Source organism: Clarias gariepinus, chromosome 8 (assembly GCF_024256425.1).
Source record: "Clarias gariepinus isolate MV-2021 ecotype Netherlands chromosome 8, CGAR_prim_01v2, whole genome shotgun sequence".
NCBI classification, from domain to species: Eukaryota; Metazoa; Chordata; class Actinopteri; order Siluriformes; family Clariidae; genus Clarias; species Clarias gariepinus.
In genome coordinates, this window is record NC_071107.1 from 28,583,848 (window position 1) to 28,601,223 (window position 17,376).

The following is a 17,376-nucleotide window of genomic DNA, read 5'->3' on the forward strand; positions in this document are numbered from 1 at the left end:
TATATATATATATATATATATATATATATAAAAAACATTTTGCTGGTGTGACGTCTATAAAATATTATTATATTTAATTGTGCTGTTCACGGAAACAAAACGCTGCTTTTTTTTTTTTTTCTTTTCTTTTTTTCCTCCTTGTTCAAGTCAAACCGGAACTTGTGATGAAATTTCTCCTGAACAGGAGTAAATCTAATAGACATTTACAGAAGACTTCAAGGGGAGTTATCGCCACGTGCCCCTACGGTACTTAAGCCATTTTCGCATGTTCAGGACATTAAAGGAGTTCCTGGGAGGCCAGCGTTTCAAACGTGAAGCAGATTCTGGTGCACTTTGTACCTTAATGGTATTCAAGCACTGGGATAAGTGCATAAGTGTAGCAGGGGATTATAGAGAGAAATAAAGTTTATTATTATTAAGAGTTTATTATTATTTCGGTTATTTTGCACAGTCATCTTTTGAGTAATTGCGTGATTCATAATCTGAATAATAAACAATTAAAACAGAAATGTTTTTATTATGGATCAAACTACATTTAAACTATATATAAATTATTTCTGAATTAAAAACATATAGTTTGTGCATTCCTCTTTATTACTTGTGAATCACTCCCTGTTTATTTGTGGATCTTGTTTTATTATTGAAAATGTTCAGTTTTGGTGTTTGTATGACTTACTTGTGTTATGACGTGAAATGCGTGTGCACTTACGTTTCTTCTGTCTTTCCTGTCTTTTTGCAGTTTAAGAGATTCCTATGTGACTCACCACTTGAGGTAAGTTTCTTTAGACTGAAGCACCGTACAGTACATGCACGCTTTCCTCCTGTAATATCACTAATGTACGGCTGTACTATTGAAGCGGTTGCGTGTCAGGGTGGTGCTGGTGACCTGGGAGCTGGTATTGTTGATTTGTTTTCAGTTTTTTTTTCAGAAGAGAAACAGTGGGAAATGTTTGTTAGGGAGGCTTGGAGAAATGTGCGTTTATACACGCTAGCGAGGGGAAAGAAGAAAAAAAAAATCCCACAGTGATCTAGTCTGATCTGAAGTGGAAGCAGATGGAATATGGCTACACCGTGATGTGTGTGACCAGTATCAGACAGCGTGCAAAGGGAAAGATCAACACTGCTCCTTTCCTGACCCGTGCAGTCTCGGGATGAATTGGATCAAGAGAACAAAATAGCATGGCATGCTTGGGTCTAACTCTGGTTTAGCTCTCGCTGTATTTCATCAATATGTGACTTGGTTGCAAGATTAATAACAAATTCCTTCTAAATAATACTACAAAATATGTCAATTGGGTTTAGAACGTCTTTGCTTGCTGCATAAGGTTAGGCGAAATTGCTTTCAGAAAACAGACTCCTCGGCACGCAGCATACTGTTGCAGAAAGCTCAGACGCTTAAATACATTAAAGCTAGTTTTGACTAATATTAGCTTACGTACAAACTAAACATGAAGACAGGAATTATAGACATACTCACTTTAAGAAAATAGGCCAAAATTATTAGAAGTATTACAAACAAATGTTACCTATTATAGAAATTCACTTTGTGAACATCTCATATTTCTCTAGTGTGTGTATTCCTTCAAATCAAGCAAAGTTTATTAATAATGGCTTGTATTGCAGAGAATCTGTATAAAACTTTATAAGGCAATTTCATGATCCTTTTAGAAGTGACAGATTCAGTATGTGAGGATATTACTGCATATGCCGTTCCGCGATGATATCCTCAATTTTAAATTGTTTATTGGTACAAGATTTAGAAAGGGGCTGATATGGAACTGAATATAGGTAGGGTAGTGCCTGACAGCTAATTGAACCTTTCCCAACTCTTAGTTGTGTTTTAACTTTTATATCACTGAAAATTGACAATGTCACAGCAGATAAATTTCTTTAAAACGACACACAATACATCAACTTCTACATCAAAGGAAACCCGCTTTTTTCTCTTTTCATTTTTTTAAATGAGAAATGTTGGTTGGAAAAGTCTCAATGTCTTCAAATGTCCTGATTTACAGTGAGTTTTAAAAATTGTTTTTTGTCCCAGATGTTTCTTTCTTTGTTCTGATTGGCTGAGAAAATGTACTTACGCAAAGGGGCAATGAGGGGCAGTTCATTTAAAGCTGAAATGATGCATTTAAAAAATGGGACAGAATGCATGATCTGAGTTGAATTTTAGCTGGAAAATTACCAGACCATATTTTAATATGTCTTTAGACCTAAAAGACTTCTATAAAGTTGTTTAAAATTGTTTTATAATATGTAAGCTGTAAACAACTAGACTTGAGTTTCTGTTAATTAAACACAGTCATGATGTGAACTTTCTTTAAGAAATGACTATCAATATAAATGAATTATATAAAATGAATTTTAACCATGTTTATCCTCCAGGTTTTTTTTTTTTTATATATATAAAGAGCTTATAACACAATAGAGGTGTAGGGAGCTGTTGGTCTAAACAAGTCAGGTAACACATATTTTAAACTACTATTATATAAAAGCGGAAATGTTGTAAGATTAACAGTAAGAACAATTGCAAATTTACAAAGACGTTCATGTATAAGTATATTTTGCATGCAATTATAAAATCACAAGTTACTATAATATTTTACCAAAACTTTACTTCTACCAGGAGGTTAAGACCTCATCTGCTGATAGAGGTTTCACCAAGAGAATGAAATCACAAATCATTACATTACAACAATCAGTTTAGTCTCTAGATTTAAACCCTGTAGAACCTGTGGTCTGAATTAAAGAGGATATCTTCATGAATAAAGTCTAAATGATTCACCCAATGCTGATTTAATTTACAGGAGAGGGAATATGTAATGGGTAATGTTACATCACATCGCTTTAAGTGACGTTTCATCACATTCAAAATTTAAATTTCACAACTGTACAAAGTGTGATCTGATGCATTTAAAGGCTAATATGACTGACAGTGAATACAATGGATAGTTTTTAACACCAAAAAAACCCAGAAAAAAACTGCATTATAGAATACAATTAAACTAATTGTAAAAAATATTGGGTAATATAAAAATTAAATAGAATTAAAATAGAATATGTCATAATATATATATATATATATATATATATATATATATATATATATATATAATGTCAAAATATATAAATTATACAGGATTTACGATTTACAGGATGTGATATAGAAGAATAAAAATATGGTCTGTGGGTATGACAGCAGTGGTATGATTTTAAACATGAAGAATGCAATCATAATCGGGTTAAAAATCTTTTAGTTTTGGCTTGGTTTTTTTTGTGCTAGACGGGTTGTGTCGGGTATTTCAGAAAAGGCTGATCTTATAGATTTTTGTGTTTCGATAGATTTTGAAACACAGCCTTCTCTAAAATACGGGTGCAGAAATCATTGAACGAGGTAAAGACCTGAGGACAGAAACACATTGTTGGTCAGATGAGAATGGAAAGGCTTTTGGTTTGAGCTGACCGAAAAATTATTCTATTCAATTCAATTGAATTTTATGTGTATAGCAAGTTTAACAATAGTTAAAGCAGCTTTAAGACTATGGTGAATCAAATAAGCACTCTTTATAGTCGTGTTGAGCAGAAAAGCAACACTGTGCCAAACTGTGATGTTGATGGATTTCCCTGGTAATGGGAAACATTTATATGCCTACTAGTAACTAAAATCATGTAATATAAAATCACTTGAGATTATTTCATGTGTCTACAAAACATTTTTTTTAATTTCTTTTGAGAATGAACAGTGTCTACAGTAGCCTTCTATTTTATAAACAGTTTAACGTGCATTACTGTAAATCGTGTACTTGGCAAACTACAGAATGCAATGACAAGATTTGTCTCAGTAACCACACTGCATTTTTTTCCCCAAGTCTCACAAACTGGCCTGCAAAGAAGCGACATTGCCAGTTGTTTGCATTCTGCCCCTCATTGGCTGCAGCACCAAACATTCACGTTCCTGTTTAAATTTACCCCTAGTTGAATGTTAATGAAACATGAGAAATACCAGGAAGCAAGCCTCGAGGTCGTGTGGAGTGCGCCACTGAGACTGGAAGTCTTTACAGTCAGAGCAAAGCACTTACACCTGTAATTTACTGTAGAGACAGGTTGCTTTTATATTTAGGGAGGTTAAAACAACAGAATGCGGAGTGCAGGAGCAACAGCAGTAGACCTCCCTGCCCAGAGGAAAGGGGCTCTCAAACCTGGCACTAAAAGCCATTAATGGCGTAAAGAGGCGAAGTTTTAGCACCTCATCAAGACCGCTTGCCAGGCGGCTCATGATCAGCTCAACTGCTGGAGTACACGTGCGCATAGTGATGCACATTCCCCGATTTGTCCTCTTAACCCTGAACACACTTTCTTTACAACTTCACATGACCTACACCATCTTCTAGAGTGGACGTTCTCATGAAGAGGTGTGTAAAAGGTGCAAGGATGTGTTAATGATTTAATGCGTCAGTGAGTTTGGAACTTGTAACCATAACAGTGGACTGGATTTAACGAGGTAATAAGATGCTTGAAGGATTCTAGCAGCAGATAATTCAAGGCAAACTAGCGACCTAAAATCCCCTTTTTGTGGCTGTGGTGTGAACAGTTGTCCATGTGTTTTTTTTTTTTTTTTTTAACAAAGTCATGTTTGATCTTTTTTTAAATTATTATTATTTTGGATTTCATGCAGGAGCAAGAATGAGTAGTCGTTTATTATTAGTTCTAAACCGAAGACCTTTACTCTTTGGTCTGACCATGACATGTTTCCTGCCCAGAAGGCTGGTTTAGGTATTTAAAAAACTGCTGATCATTAGGGATTTTCCTGCCCAACAGTAACTGGAAATTGCCCAGAGTGGTGCAGAATACACAAAGAACTCAAATCCCCCCTGACGTACAGCAATGATGAACAGAAAAGCAACTCAAAATCCACGAGATGTCAAACCCGTGACAGTTTGGAAACAAGGGACATCCTTTTTGTTTGTTCCTTGTTTGTATGTTGTAAGATCCTTTTCTGTTCATGACTGTTGCATTGCACGGATATTTGGATTATTTGAGTTGTCGCAGTTTTCCTATGGCAGGTGTACATGTATTCTTAATAAAGTGGTGTTGGAACTCATGACAGTTTTCATCCTGGTGCCACCCGGTGTTTATTTCTTTTTGTTGTATGTTCTATGTTATAAATTCATAATTGCTATAATTTTCAGTATATTTTTTTACAGTAACAGACAATAATCTCACGACTTTCCCGCTTCAAAGTGTGCATGTGATGTTCGGTGAAGTCTGTAGCCCTGTCTTATACAGTATGCTTCTTTCAAAAAAAAAACATACAACATACAATACATTCAGATTGCTGTTAATCATCATTACCTTTAAGCGGAAATGACTAGCTAAGAACGAGCTCCGCGTGCGAGTGCATCCGCTCTCCAAGATGAACACACTGTGATTTGAAATCAGGAGAAAACGAATGGAATTGAACTCCGCCCACACAGTCTGCTCACCTCATTCACCTACTAATATTTACCCAGGTGTGTGTTTCTCTGGTTCACGTGACCTAACCCACGTTAAGCCTTTGAGCCGAGCAGGAGTCGCTCTCTCCTCGTGCGTGAGTACGAGTGTTTCCTCCACGAGTTTTCTCAGAGATAGGCCTGCATCGCATTTTGGGAAGCTGTTTCTGCTTGGCTTTGCTAAATGCCTTTTTATTGGCCCATGATGTGTCTGTCCTTGGGGCAAATGCTCGTTAACAGTGCTGTTTTGTAATTAGTCGTCAAACATTTTATGGACATCGGGTACCACTTTTGCCCCATAACCTCAAATTTTACTCCCTAACAGACACATAGACACAGACACACTGATGTCACTTGCTCCTTACTCAGCTGCTGTGGTAAACAAACAAACACACACACACACACACACACACACTCGTCGTGCCCATGTAAAGAAAACGAGCAGTACGATTCTTGCAGCCGGGCACAATAAGCGCTCAATCTGCGTTAAATTACTCTGACCTCTAAAAACTACAAGCCCCAGTGTATCTGTCCGTGCCGTGAGTCGAAGTAGTAATCAGACAGCGCTGTTTCTGCACGCCAACTCATCGAGCCATCATTGATTGCTCTGGTGAACTAGTGGGTGTGTTGTGCATCTTTGAGATCCCTCTTGATCAGTGTTTTTATTCCTTTGATTTAAACTAGCAAGGCTTGATTTCACATCTGATCGGAGACGTTTTTTCTCTAACGCCCTAACTTCCACATTATGGAAGTGGTCCAATGGGGAATTGTAAAATCCGGTTTTCTCATTTGGATAAAAGGAAAAAAAGCAGAGTTGATGTGTTTATTAGTGCTTAAGCTAACACTGGGGTTTGTTTTTTGGATGAAATGCAATAACCAAAGAACAGAGAATTCTCCTCGAATAAGGTTTTTATAATCCAGCAAAACTAGAGCTACTGTAATCTTTTTATTACTTACTACTATTATATTATCATTATTTGTAGTAGTAGAAGTAGTATTAGTATTATTAGTATTATTAATAGTAGTAGCAATATTAGTGGTTAGAGCTAGAGAAAAAATTTATTCAGTTATGAATCGCGTTTCTGTGTCGATTCAGGTATCGCCTCACTGACTCAAATTTATTTTTAAAAGATTTCTTACAGACGGCACGGTGGTGTAGTGGTTAGCACTGTCGCCTTTTCGCCACCTCCAGGGCATGGGTTCGATTCCTGGCCAGACTTTCGTCTGCGCATGGAGTTTGCATGTTCTCCCCCGTGCTTTGTGGGTTTCCTTCGGGTACGCCAGTTTCCTCCCACAGTCTCAAGATATGCAGGTTAGGCTAATTTGTGTTCCCAAATTGCCTGTAGTATGTGAATGGGTGTGTGTGTGCGCGTATGTCTGTGTGCCCTATGAAGGATTGGCACCCTGTCCAGGGTGTACCCTGTCTCGTGCCCTAAGTCTCCTGGGAGGGGCTGCAAGTCCCTGCGACTCTGAATATAGAATAAAGCAGTATAGAAGATGAGTGAGTGAAGATTTGTTACATTTATAACAGTGATGCAGCCGTTTATCAGCGCTGACTGAACAGCCTCGTACATTCTGTGCTGAGTGCACGAGCATCTCAGTTGTGCAAAAGGAACGTGTTTTTATGGCATTACATTATCAAAAGTTTTGCTCTTTAAAAGTCCTCTGGCCATTTTCTTGAAAGTCTGCGGTTAAATTAGTATTTACACTCATTACACACGCTTACATTAATCTCAAAACACCACGAGCACGATTTAGTTGTGAAATGTGCATGTTAGGATTTTGCGTGCAGCTCACAATTGTTCAAAATGCGCTCAAGACTTTGGCGGCATGGTTTATAAAACATATTTTTTCTTTCTTTTTAAATAACATCTTGATACTTACAGAGTCACAATATTAATCAAATCGGCACCTGGGTATCATGATAGTGTCGTGTGGTATAGTGTCGAAAGGTGGTGACTGTTGATTTCCATCCCTGGTAGTAGTACGAGTAGTAATCCATTCGCACTGTTTAACACTTGATTTCTTTGGTAACAAATTTGCACACAACAAGAAGAAATTCAGGAATGCACATATTTTTAAGCATTTGTATGAGATTAATTGTAAAAGAATTTGTCTGTGGAGTTTTCCTTTTTTTTAAATACCCGCAAACCTCAGGAGATATAAGGGACAGGAAATCTGTTTTCATTACTTAAGTGCCATGAGTGAATATCTATCCGTAGACGGCGTGCCAGGTCATCAGTCATATTTATTTACACAACCATCATCAGTTATATTTATTTATTAATTTATTTTAAAATATGTAAAACTTTCAATTTTTAATCTCTATAGACCACTAGTGATCGCTTTTCTGATCAACTGGAATTATTATTTTTTTTGTTTCCCCATGATTTTCATCCTCTTATCTATTTATGTACCCGAGAGCCGTAATGGAAAGCACCTTTTGGTAATGCTTTGAGAGCCGTGTTTCGTTAAATCAGGTGGTTTTGATCGTGATTGACTCTATAGGTCTTCAGAAGCAGCGTTGCTGATACCTGCTCTATATTTGCTGTTGAAGAGGTAAATTGGGCCATTTGGTATTATCGTTATATAGCCAAGGGTTGAGGAATGTTAACTACCTCAGCTTTCACTCACTGCTTCTGTGTGTGAGTAACAAAGAGCAACACAGAAAACCAAGGCGCCATGTGCTAGTGATTTAGTGCCCGAGTGTTTTCATCCAACCACCTTGCTCCTTGCTTATGTATGCTTTTCTGGCTGTCACAGTGGCTAAAGTGCAGTCATTAGCCTGTCCAGTGAGGTGATGCCCGGGTCACAGCGTTCCTTTTCATTTCATTTCCAACATCTTCGACAGAGACGGCGTTAGTTTCGCTTCGGGACAAAATACGCACAACTGATTACGATTTAAATCGTTGCACATGCACAAACTGAACAGAAAATAGGCGTAAACAATTCAGCGAAAGCGAGATCCAGGGTTCTAATATGTGCCAAATGACATAAGCCTAGAAGACCATCCATGAGTCAAGTGTGATTTTTACTAATGCCTATTTTCGTCAGTGCTAATCTGGTACTGACAAATAAAAGCTTATTCTTCTTTTGTCCCCCAGAAGAAAAAAAAAAAAAGGGAAAAAAAAAAAAAATCTGGTCCACATCTAAACCCCCTTCTCAACACTCAGTCTGAGGCACCGTGCTTCGTCTCAAATGTCCTGTAACGCATGCTTGAGTTTGAACGGCCACTTCAATAGCTTCACCGTGGAGCCTGTTTGACAAGCAGACTGTATGAAAATAATTAGCAGACACATGTGGAATGCTGTTGAAAATAAAATCTTTTTCTGTGGTGTGTTTTTTTTTTTTTCAATTGATTTTCCAGGAGCTTGGGCAGGATGGCTCGAGTGCCAGGTTTCACTGGATGGGTTGGGTCATGGCAGTACCTGGGGTTTAAGTGTACGCGTCTGTGCGTTATGAGTGTGTTTAATTTGGCTGGCAGTGGCATGGCGAACCTCTCGGGGTGCAGGATTAGCGTGATAACGAGTGCATTCCAACACGGGGCTAACTGGGCCCAGATGGGTTGAAGCAGGGTGGGGGGAGAGTGGACAAGATCCTGTTACCAGCGCTGGCTAAACCTTTGCTCTCCCACTGAGACGTCTGAAGTCACAAGGCGAAAAACAAGAGCTAGACGTCCATCTCCGTCTCTAGTTTTGATTGAAAAAGTAGGGATTTATGACCTGGTTTGCGTAACAGGACCTGCGGAGTGGTCTCTGAACACGCACTGTGTTTGAGTGTTGGTGATGAATAGCGCCAAAAAAACAAGCTGCTTGTACAGGCCAAGAAATAGATGTGTCATGTCTATTAATACAAACCAACTCCCATTTCCTCCCGTCAGTCTTCAGGTTGGATATCGATTTTGTCCCTGCTGGGTCTTTTTATTAAAATACCGCCCCCCCTGAGTTTGTGTGACCTGAAGAGAAGCCCAATACCCACACACACACACACACACACACACACACACACACACACACACACACACACACACACACACACCAGTACAGTGCTTTGCCCACATTTGGGAGCTATTAGCAAGCTAGTGTATACCCTGTAGAGTACATCATTTTCCTGCTGTACATTCACAGCTTACACACCAAACCTAAATGAACGTATTCCGGTTTTCTAGCACACTCAAGCATGCATGCGAATGTTTTTTTTTTTTTTTTATCTTTTTAGTGCAAATTGTTTTCACTTTCATCGGAAGCTCAGTAAAACCTATGGCACTTTTACTTCATGAATGATGTACTAAAATGTCCATAAAAATGAAAGAGGGACCCTTTTTGCACCAAAGGGTTGCTTTGCACAGAAGAAAGGGTGAAGCTACTGAAGGAAACTGCGGTTTTATTTTTGCTTCCACTTTTACCAAGACTCTCACCGCATCAAGTATGTTACAGTTAAACAACTGAAACCAGACATTTTGGGTTTTGGGAAATGACATGCGGTAACATTTCTTAAAAAAAAGAAGTAAAGAAGTTTGTTTAGCTTTTCTCTAATTTTTCAGCATCCTGTGTTGGTTAGCCTGGACCCACTTTAGCCTCAGATCCATGTTCTTGGATGACAGGAATGGAAACTTGCGTGTCTTTTTGGTCCAGTGGCCCATCCACTGCAAGATTTAACGTATTGAGATGCTTTTCTGCTCATCACGGTCGTAAAGAGTAGTTAATAGTAGTAGTTAATGAGGTTACTATTCTATCTAACTGTTAGCCTGACTAAAATTGGACTTTTAAAATGCATGTAAACATGTTAGTCCTAATAAAACAAAAATCTATATATACATCCATACTGTATATAAACATATATATAAACAACATTTAGTGACACTGCTCACTCTGTCGAACGAAACCCAGAAAGTTGAACGCAATGCATAACGGTGTGTCATCTGCCTTTGGATAACAGTGTAACCACAAGGGGTAGTGTGCATCTCATTTGTATGAACAAAGTATTTAAAATGTACATCACTGTAAAGTTGTCCTTGATTTCTTGCTCAACATGCATTGTTGTGATGTAACAAGTCAACCAGGAATAACCAAGGAGCTAACAAGTAGAAAGTAGAAAGAGGTCACACTGACACTTAGCGTAGCAGAGCTGGACTTGCTTTGGTCAATAAATCGATTCCTCTGCCCGTACGTATAATGTAGCTTGACTTGACTGTGCATGTAAATGTACAGACCGTCAGCTTTAGCTAGTCTGGCGATTCTTCCCTCTCTCATCAGTAAGGTGTTTCAACCCCATTGTTTAACCATGTCTGAATCCTGTATGTGATATACTATGAATATTAATATATACACGCTAATTTACATTAACAACCATGCCACGGCCGAATCACCTTGTTTTTACACCCAGTTCGGATGTTTATTATGAACAAAAACTCAATCTTATCTGTGTGATAGCTGTGTGATTTTGTGTTTTGCACTACACGATTAGCTGTTTTGATATATATATCAATAATGATTGGATGAATGCAGTGTAGGAAAAGTACAGTACACAACACCTGATGCAATGTTTAAGACATGGCAGTGGCTTACTTACGTGTACATTAGGGTGTGATGGAACCATTTCTCACTTTTTTTGGTTCTTTCTGATTGATTGTGAGTCCTGGACAACAGTCTCGATCTGGCATGTAACGTAACAATCTAGGAACTCTACTGTAGAGCAAAAACACTTTTTGGGATATCCAATGTCTTGCTTTGTATTCTTGCCTACCATGATATTTTTATTTCTTTGTTTATTTTTATTCATCAACAGGCGGAGATGTGTCCTGATGGGCCTGATATGGGCTACGGCTCCTTCCACCAGCAGTACTGGCTAGACGGACGTATCATAGCCGTGGGCGTAATCGACATCCTGCCCAACTGCGTCTCCTCAGTCTACCTCTACTACCACCCAGACTTCGCCTTCCTCTCGATGGGCTCTTATTCTGCTCTCAGGTGATTATTATTTAACACCCTTATGAACGTGTAACACTTCTAATGAATTCTAAATGTATATGACTGTGTATGCAGGCAGAAACTTTAAGATACAGTGGAGGAAATGATTATTTGACCTCTCGCTGATTTTGTAAGTTTTTCCAATGACAAAGTAATGAAAAGTCTCAGAACAGTATCATATTAGCAATAGAAAATTGAAAAAATAACTTTTAATAAAAGATAGAAACTGATTTGCATTTCATTGCCTGAAAGAAGTATTTGAAGCCCTACCAACCATTAAGAGTTCTGGCTCCCACAGAGTGGTTAGACACTTCTACTCAATTAGTCACCCTCATTAAAGACACCTGTCTTAACTAGTCACCTGTATAAAAGACACAGAATCAATCAATCAATCAAGCAGACTCTAAACTCTCCAACATGGGAAAGACCAAAGAGCTGTCCAAGGATGTCCGAGACAAAATTGTAGACCTGCACAAGGCTGGAATAGGCAACAAAGTCATTACCAAGAATTTGGGAGAGAAGGTGGCAACTGTTGGTGCACTTGTTCGAAAATGGAAGGAGCACAAAATGACCATCAGTCGACCTCGGTCTGGGGATCCACGCAAGATCTCACCTCGTGAGGTGTCAGTGGTTCTAAAAAAGGTGAGAAATCATTCTAGAACTACACAAAAGAAGTTAGTTAATGACCTTAAATTAGCTGGGACCACAGTCACCAAGAAAACCATTGGAAACACATTACACCACAATGGATTAAAATCCTGCAGTGCTCGCAAGGTGGGGACCTCAAGAAGGCACATGTGCAGGCCCGTCTGAAGTTTGCCAATGAACACCTGAATGATTCAGAGAGTAACTGGGAGAAGGTGCTGTGGTCAGATGAAACCAAAATTGAGCTCTTTGGCATTGACTCAACTTGCCGTGTTTGGAGGAAGAAAAATGCTGTCTATGACCCCCAAAACACCTTCCCCACTGTCAAACATGTAGGTGGTAACATTTTGCTTTAGAGGTTTTTTAAAAAGGGCACAGGACAACTTCACCGTATCAACTGGAAAATGGACGGAGCCATGTATCGTAAAATCCTGAGCGACAACCTCCTTCCCTCTGCCAGGAAACTGAAAATGGGTCGTGGATGGGTGTTCCAGCAGGACAGTGACCCAAAACGTACAGCAACAAAGGAGTGGCTCAAGAAGGAGCACATTAAGGTCATGGAGTGGCCTATAGTCAGTCTCCGGACCTTAATCCAATAGAAAACTTATGGAGGGAGCTGAAGCTCAAAGTTGCACAGAGACAGCCTCGAACCCTTACTGATTTGGAGATGATCTGCAAAGGGGAGTGGACAAAATTCCTTCTAAAATGTGCGCAAACTTGGTCATCAGTAAAACGTTTGACCTCTGTGCCTGCAAACAAGAGTTCTGCCACTATGTATTAAGTCTTTTTTTGTTAGAGGGTTTAATTATCAGTTTCAATCTTGTATTTAAAGTAATTTTTTCAATGTTCCTTTTGATGTGCTAACTGTCACTGTTAAAATAAACCTACCATTAAAGTGATACTGTTCTGAGACTTTTCATTTCTTACAAAATCAGCGAGGGGTCAAATAATTATTTCCTCCACTGTACATATGTAGTACAGTTTGTTGAACAAGGGTTTTGGGCTTTGCACATTAGTACTTGATCTTGCAGAGTGAGAAGGCCATGGTTTATGCCTTGACACTTGGGGAGAAAAAAAGCTTTCTCACTTTTCTCACCTTCCTGGGTTACATTTCCTGTGGTAGGCAGCACATTTTTCAGAGTGTGCATTTAGAAAGGAGGAGGCCTTCGAAAAGGGAAAAGTGGAGAGTGGACTCGGGTCTCTGTTGTGTCCAAAGCAGCTGCTGTCAGCATTTTGGTCAGCTGCTAGTCTAAGTGTGTGTGTGATTGATGTAGTAGCACCTGGGCTGAGGATGTGATGGTGTTTAATTTAAGATCTGCGAGCCAGAAGTGGTATGACACTTGCAGTAAATTCAGGAGAAAATTTTTATCCACCAAGTCTCTCCATATCCAGTAGACGATTTCTGGTGCTTTTTCAGACGTTTGGGAGCAGTTTCATTTTTAAGTCAGAGTACTTGTTTTGAGCAAATAGAAATAAATGTTTACTTCAGGTATTATCTTCAGATTTCAATTCTTTATCAAAATGTATAAATATAAACTTTTGACTGTTCATCATAGTAAAGGGCCTTTGAATGATTGTGTTTGTGGAAGTGAGAGAGTCTGGTGTACATGATATATTTAATAATGTACTCCTGAGGTGGGATCACTTCACTTTCAATAGAAATATACCCCGATCAGCCGTAACATCAACACCACCACGTTGTGAACTAAATAACATCGAGCACCCAAATGACCAAAAAGTCCGCCCGGTCCGATCTGACAGAAAAACCAATGTAGCACAAATTACTACGATAAAAAGGAACCCATACACCCAGCGCACCACAGTCTGACGTGCACAGGAACCAGCATGCAGCACAAGATTGTCGACCCTGGCCTCCAAACTACTCATATCCCAATCCGATCAAGCAGCCGTAAAATATTCTGGATGTATTTATAAATATACAGTATACGAATATAATGCATGCAGCATGCGTTGTATATTGTATAAGGAATATTGAGGGGTGTGTGTGAGGCAGCGAGAGGGGAAACGGCCGTATGCGTTAATAAATAGCAAGGCTTTCGTGTCCTGTGGTGAGTGCTGTGGCATAATTAGCTTGTGTTGGAGTGTCAGCTCGCTGAAGAGGAGATAATGGGGGATTCAAGCTGCTGCCAGAATGGAGCGGGTTTGGTCAGGGGATGTGAGGAGGGGAGGCATGTGTTGTTTCTTTCCTTTCTACCCCCCTTCCCCAATCCTGTTTTTTTTTTTTTTTTTTTGTGAATGGGCCCCTCAGCCATCACATCACCCTCTCCCCCCTTCTCATTCATGGATTTGCAAGGCTTTGTCACCAGGGGATGGGAACCCAGGAACCTGGCAGCAACCGGCTGACCTTCTAGCACCTCTCTGTTTTACCATTCCTCTGTCTTCCTCTCACTCTCTTCCTCCTCCTCTTTAGTTCTTCACGCTCCCTCATCTCTCTATCCTGTGCTTTATTTTCCACTATATCTGTTTTATTTTCGTCCCCCTCAGCCACTTCCAACCTCTCTCACAATTGCAAGGAATAGTTCCCTAATTGTCAGCAAGAGACTGAAAGAGTGTGACGTTCTTTGCAGCAGTTTTTCCTCCCTTTGTCCTAGTTTTTTTTATTGAAATCCTAAGCACATTGAGATGAGCCTGGAAGAAGGATGAAGAAAGAAGAGAAGAAAGAAACAGGTGGCGCGAGCTCGTTGATTACACATCAGGATGAAGTTTAAATTCAAACCCTCCACCCTCTTCCTGTGTCGGTCTTAGATCTCCAGTTGCACTTCTCGCCTTCGTGCAGAGCAAATGTTCATCAGGAGCCTACAGTATACCCATAGCTGCTCCACTTTTTAGGAAAAACGATATCACAATTTTTTAAGACAAGTGTAAGAGGAGACCTGGGCTTGTGTTTTGTTTAAGCCATTTGGTCTAGCACATCTCAGATGTCAAATAGCAGTGCCACATTTGTTAAGGAAAAGGATATATAAACTGTATAATCTTGATTTTCTTCTTTTATTGAGTTCATGGAGGAATACACAAGCAACCTGTATTACTATTATTTTTATCATGAGTTGAGAGTTGTATGTCCTTCGCTGTCATTGTGCCTCTACTGTATGTGTCTTGTTTCGTAAAGCAAATGCTGCTCGGATGGTGAGCAATATTGGGGGACGTTACGTTTTAAAGTAACTAATTGCATTACAAAATTACTGTCTTTAAAAAGTAATCATTATATTACATTACAAAAATTACAGTCCTGTGTTACTTTTTGATAAAAGTAACTAGTTAGAGTACTTTTCCATTGCAGAAAATGAAAACTCCTTTGTGATTCCTCATGCATGTTGTTTTAGTCAAGACCTTTATAATTATTCTACCATCATCACTCAGCGAAGTTTGGCCCATAATCTGTTAACTACTAATACCCCGATCTCACCTACGCGGTTTCGTGCGGTGGCCGTAAGTACAATTCATCATGATTCTCCGCGAGTTTTGGGTGATTAGGTTTCCATCTTTGTAACGCGTTACACCAACACTGATGGTAAGGGTTTCAGAGTAAAATATTTCCAAATGCATCTTATGTAAACAATGAAGTGTTAAGCAATTTCTGCTCATCACATGCTGTGTGTAACACCTGTATGTTTCCCAATAGTCTTTTAAAAGTGTAGCCCTAAAAGTCCTGTATGTACCTAATAGCTCATAAAGGTACTACCTGTGTTTACATGGACTCTTAATATTCCACTATAAATATAAATAATAGCCCAGTCATGGGAAAAGTTCATAATTTATCCATCACAATCAGATGTTCAATAGGTAAATATTACACAAATGAACGCTGGATCTGATCTTTTACTTTTGTCACTTTTGTCATAAATATATTATTTCTGCACGTTTGTCTCACAGTGGGGGTAACATTAGGTTAAATAGTGTGTTTGCGGGAGGGAAATTTTACTTCCATTTCTGATCACCAAACTCTCTAAGAGCAACTCTTTCCCACTAGTTGCAGTAAACTCTCTAAGAGCAGCTCTTTCCCACACTAATTGCACTTATCCCAGCGTTTCATTAATGCTTGGATACCATCAAGGTAGAAAGTATTCTCAGTCCAAGCTGCCTGCTTCAGTACACATTTCCTGCTTCATGTCTCAAACACCGGCCTCCCAGGAACTCTTTTATTGGCCCAAACATGTAGAAATGTCTTGGAGTGAGGTCGGTACTGTACAGGGAACCCCCAGTTAAGTTCTATACAGCAAGCCGAACACTTTGAAAGGAAAAAAAAGAATAAACGTCTTAATTAAATATTTTGAGCTAATACTGTGTTTGCACATCTAATATTTGCGCCCACAGTATTTGTGTAACTGTGGGCTGTTCCCATCGAGTGGTTTCCACAGCGGACCATTCAATCGGCACGCAACTTGGCACAGGTTTTATGCCATATGCCTTTCCTGATGCAACTCTCCCATCGGCTGCGGTTTGGGCAGTGCCCTTAGTGCCCTTAATGAACATCATGAGCGAGCAGATGAGTTTTGCTTCAAATATGGTGACATGTTCACTTTCTGCTTTAATGGATTTGTATGGTTGTTTGTTTCTGATTTTTTTGTTTAGGGAAATTGCCTTCACGAGGCAGTTGCAGAAGCAGTCACCCAAGCTCTCCTACTACTACCTTGGCTTTTACATCCATTCTTGCCCCAAGATGCGCTACAAGGTACGGCTTTCCTTTTCTTACCTCCCGTCTCTTGACACATGGTTGTAGCTCCATGTATTAAACTTTTTAAAATCTGAAATGATAGTCTCTATGGTTTTCCTTATTTCTCCCTCAACCTCAGTGGCAGTACATTTAATTCACCTTGTACCTCAAACTATTTAATCCTTCTCCTTTTTGAATCAGAATACACGCATATAATGTGTGTGTTTCCAGGCAATAAAGTGTATGCCAGTAGCAATTGAGGTATAAAGACACTACAAAGGCCAGGTCCAGTGCTTGTACATGTCTGCACACACCTTCAGTGCAGCCTTCGTTTCCTGTCATCTCCTTCTTTTTGTTAGAGACTGTTATTACCAAACACAAACTTTGTGTTGCCGGGGCAACATCCCTTATTACCGTCAGGAGCAAAGAGGGTTTGAGTTTGGAAGGGAGAGAAACCGCTTGAGACGTTTTTATGATATTGAAATTGTCATGTGGGCAGTTAAGCTGTGGAATTAGCAGAGGCATGTGCTGGTTCTCCAGGTTCACTAAAATGGCAGTCATCTTGAATCATTCTGTTTTTTCCAGCAACCAAACA

The 17,376-nt window shown here is 39.3% G+C and overlaps 1 protein-coding gene across 4 annotated transcripts in view; it reads left to right on the top strand.

Moving 5' to 3' along the window:
• Window positions 1–17,376, top strand: part of LOC128529454 (arginyl-tRNA--protein transferase 1) — an 86,174-nt gene that overhangs the window by 39,846 nt on the left and 28,952 nt on the right. For all 4 annotated transcript variants that reach the window (XM_053502965.1, XM_053502964.1, XM_053502963.1 and 1 more), the window contains 3 exons: window positions 740–772; window positions 11,280–11,461; window positions 16,700–16,799. In XM_053502965.1, the coding sequence (XP_053358940.1) occupies window positions 740–772; window positions 11,280–11,461; window positions 16,700–16,799 (315 nt within the window). The remainder of the gene's footprint in view (window positions 1–739; window positions 773–11,279; window positions 11,462–16,699; window positions 16,800–17,376) is intronic.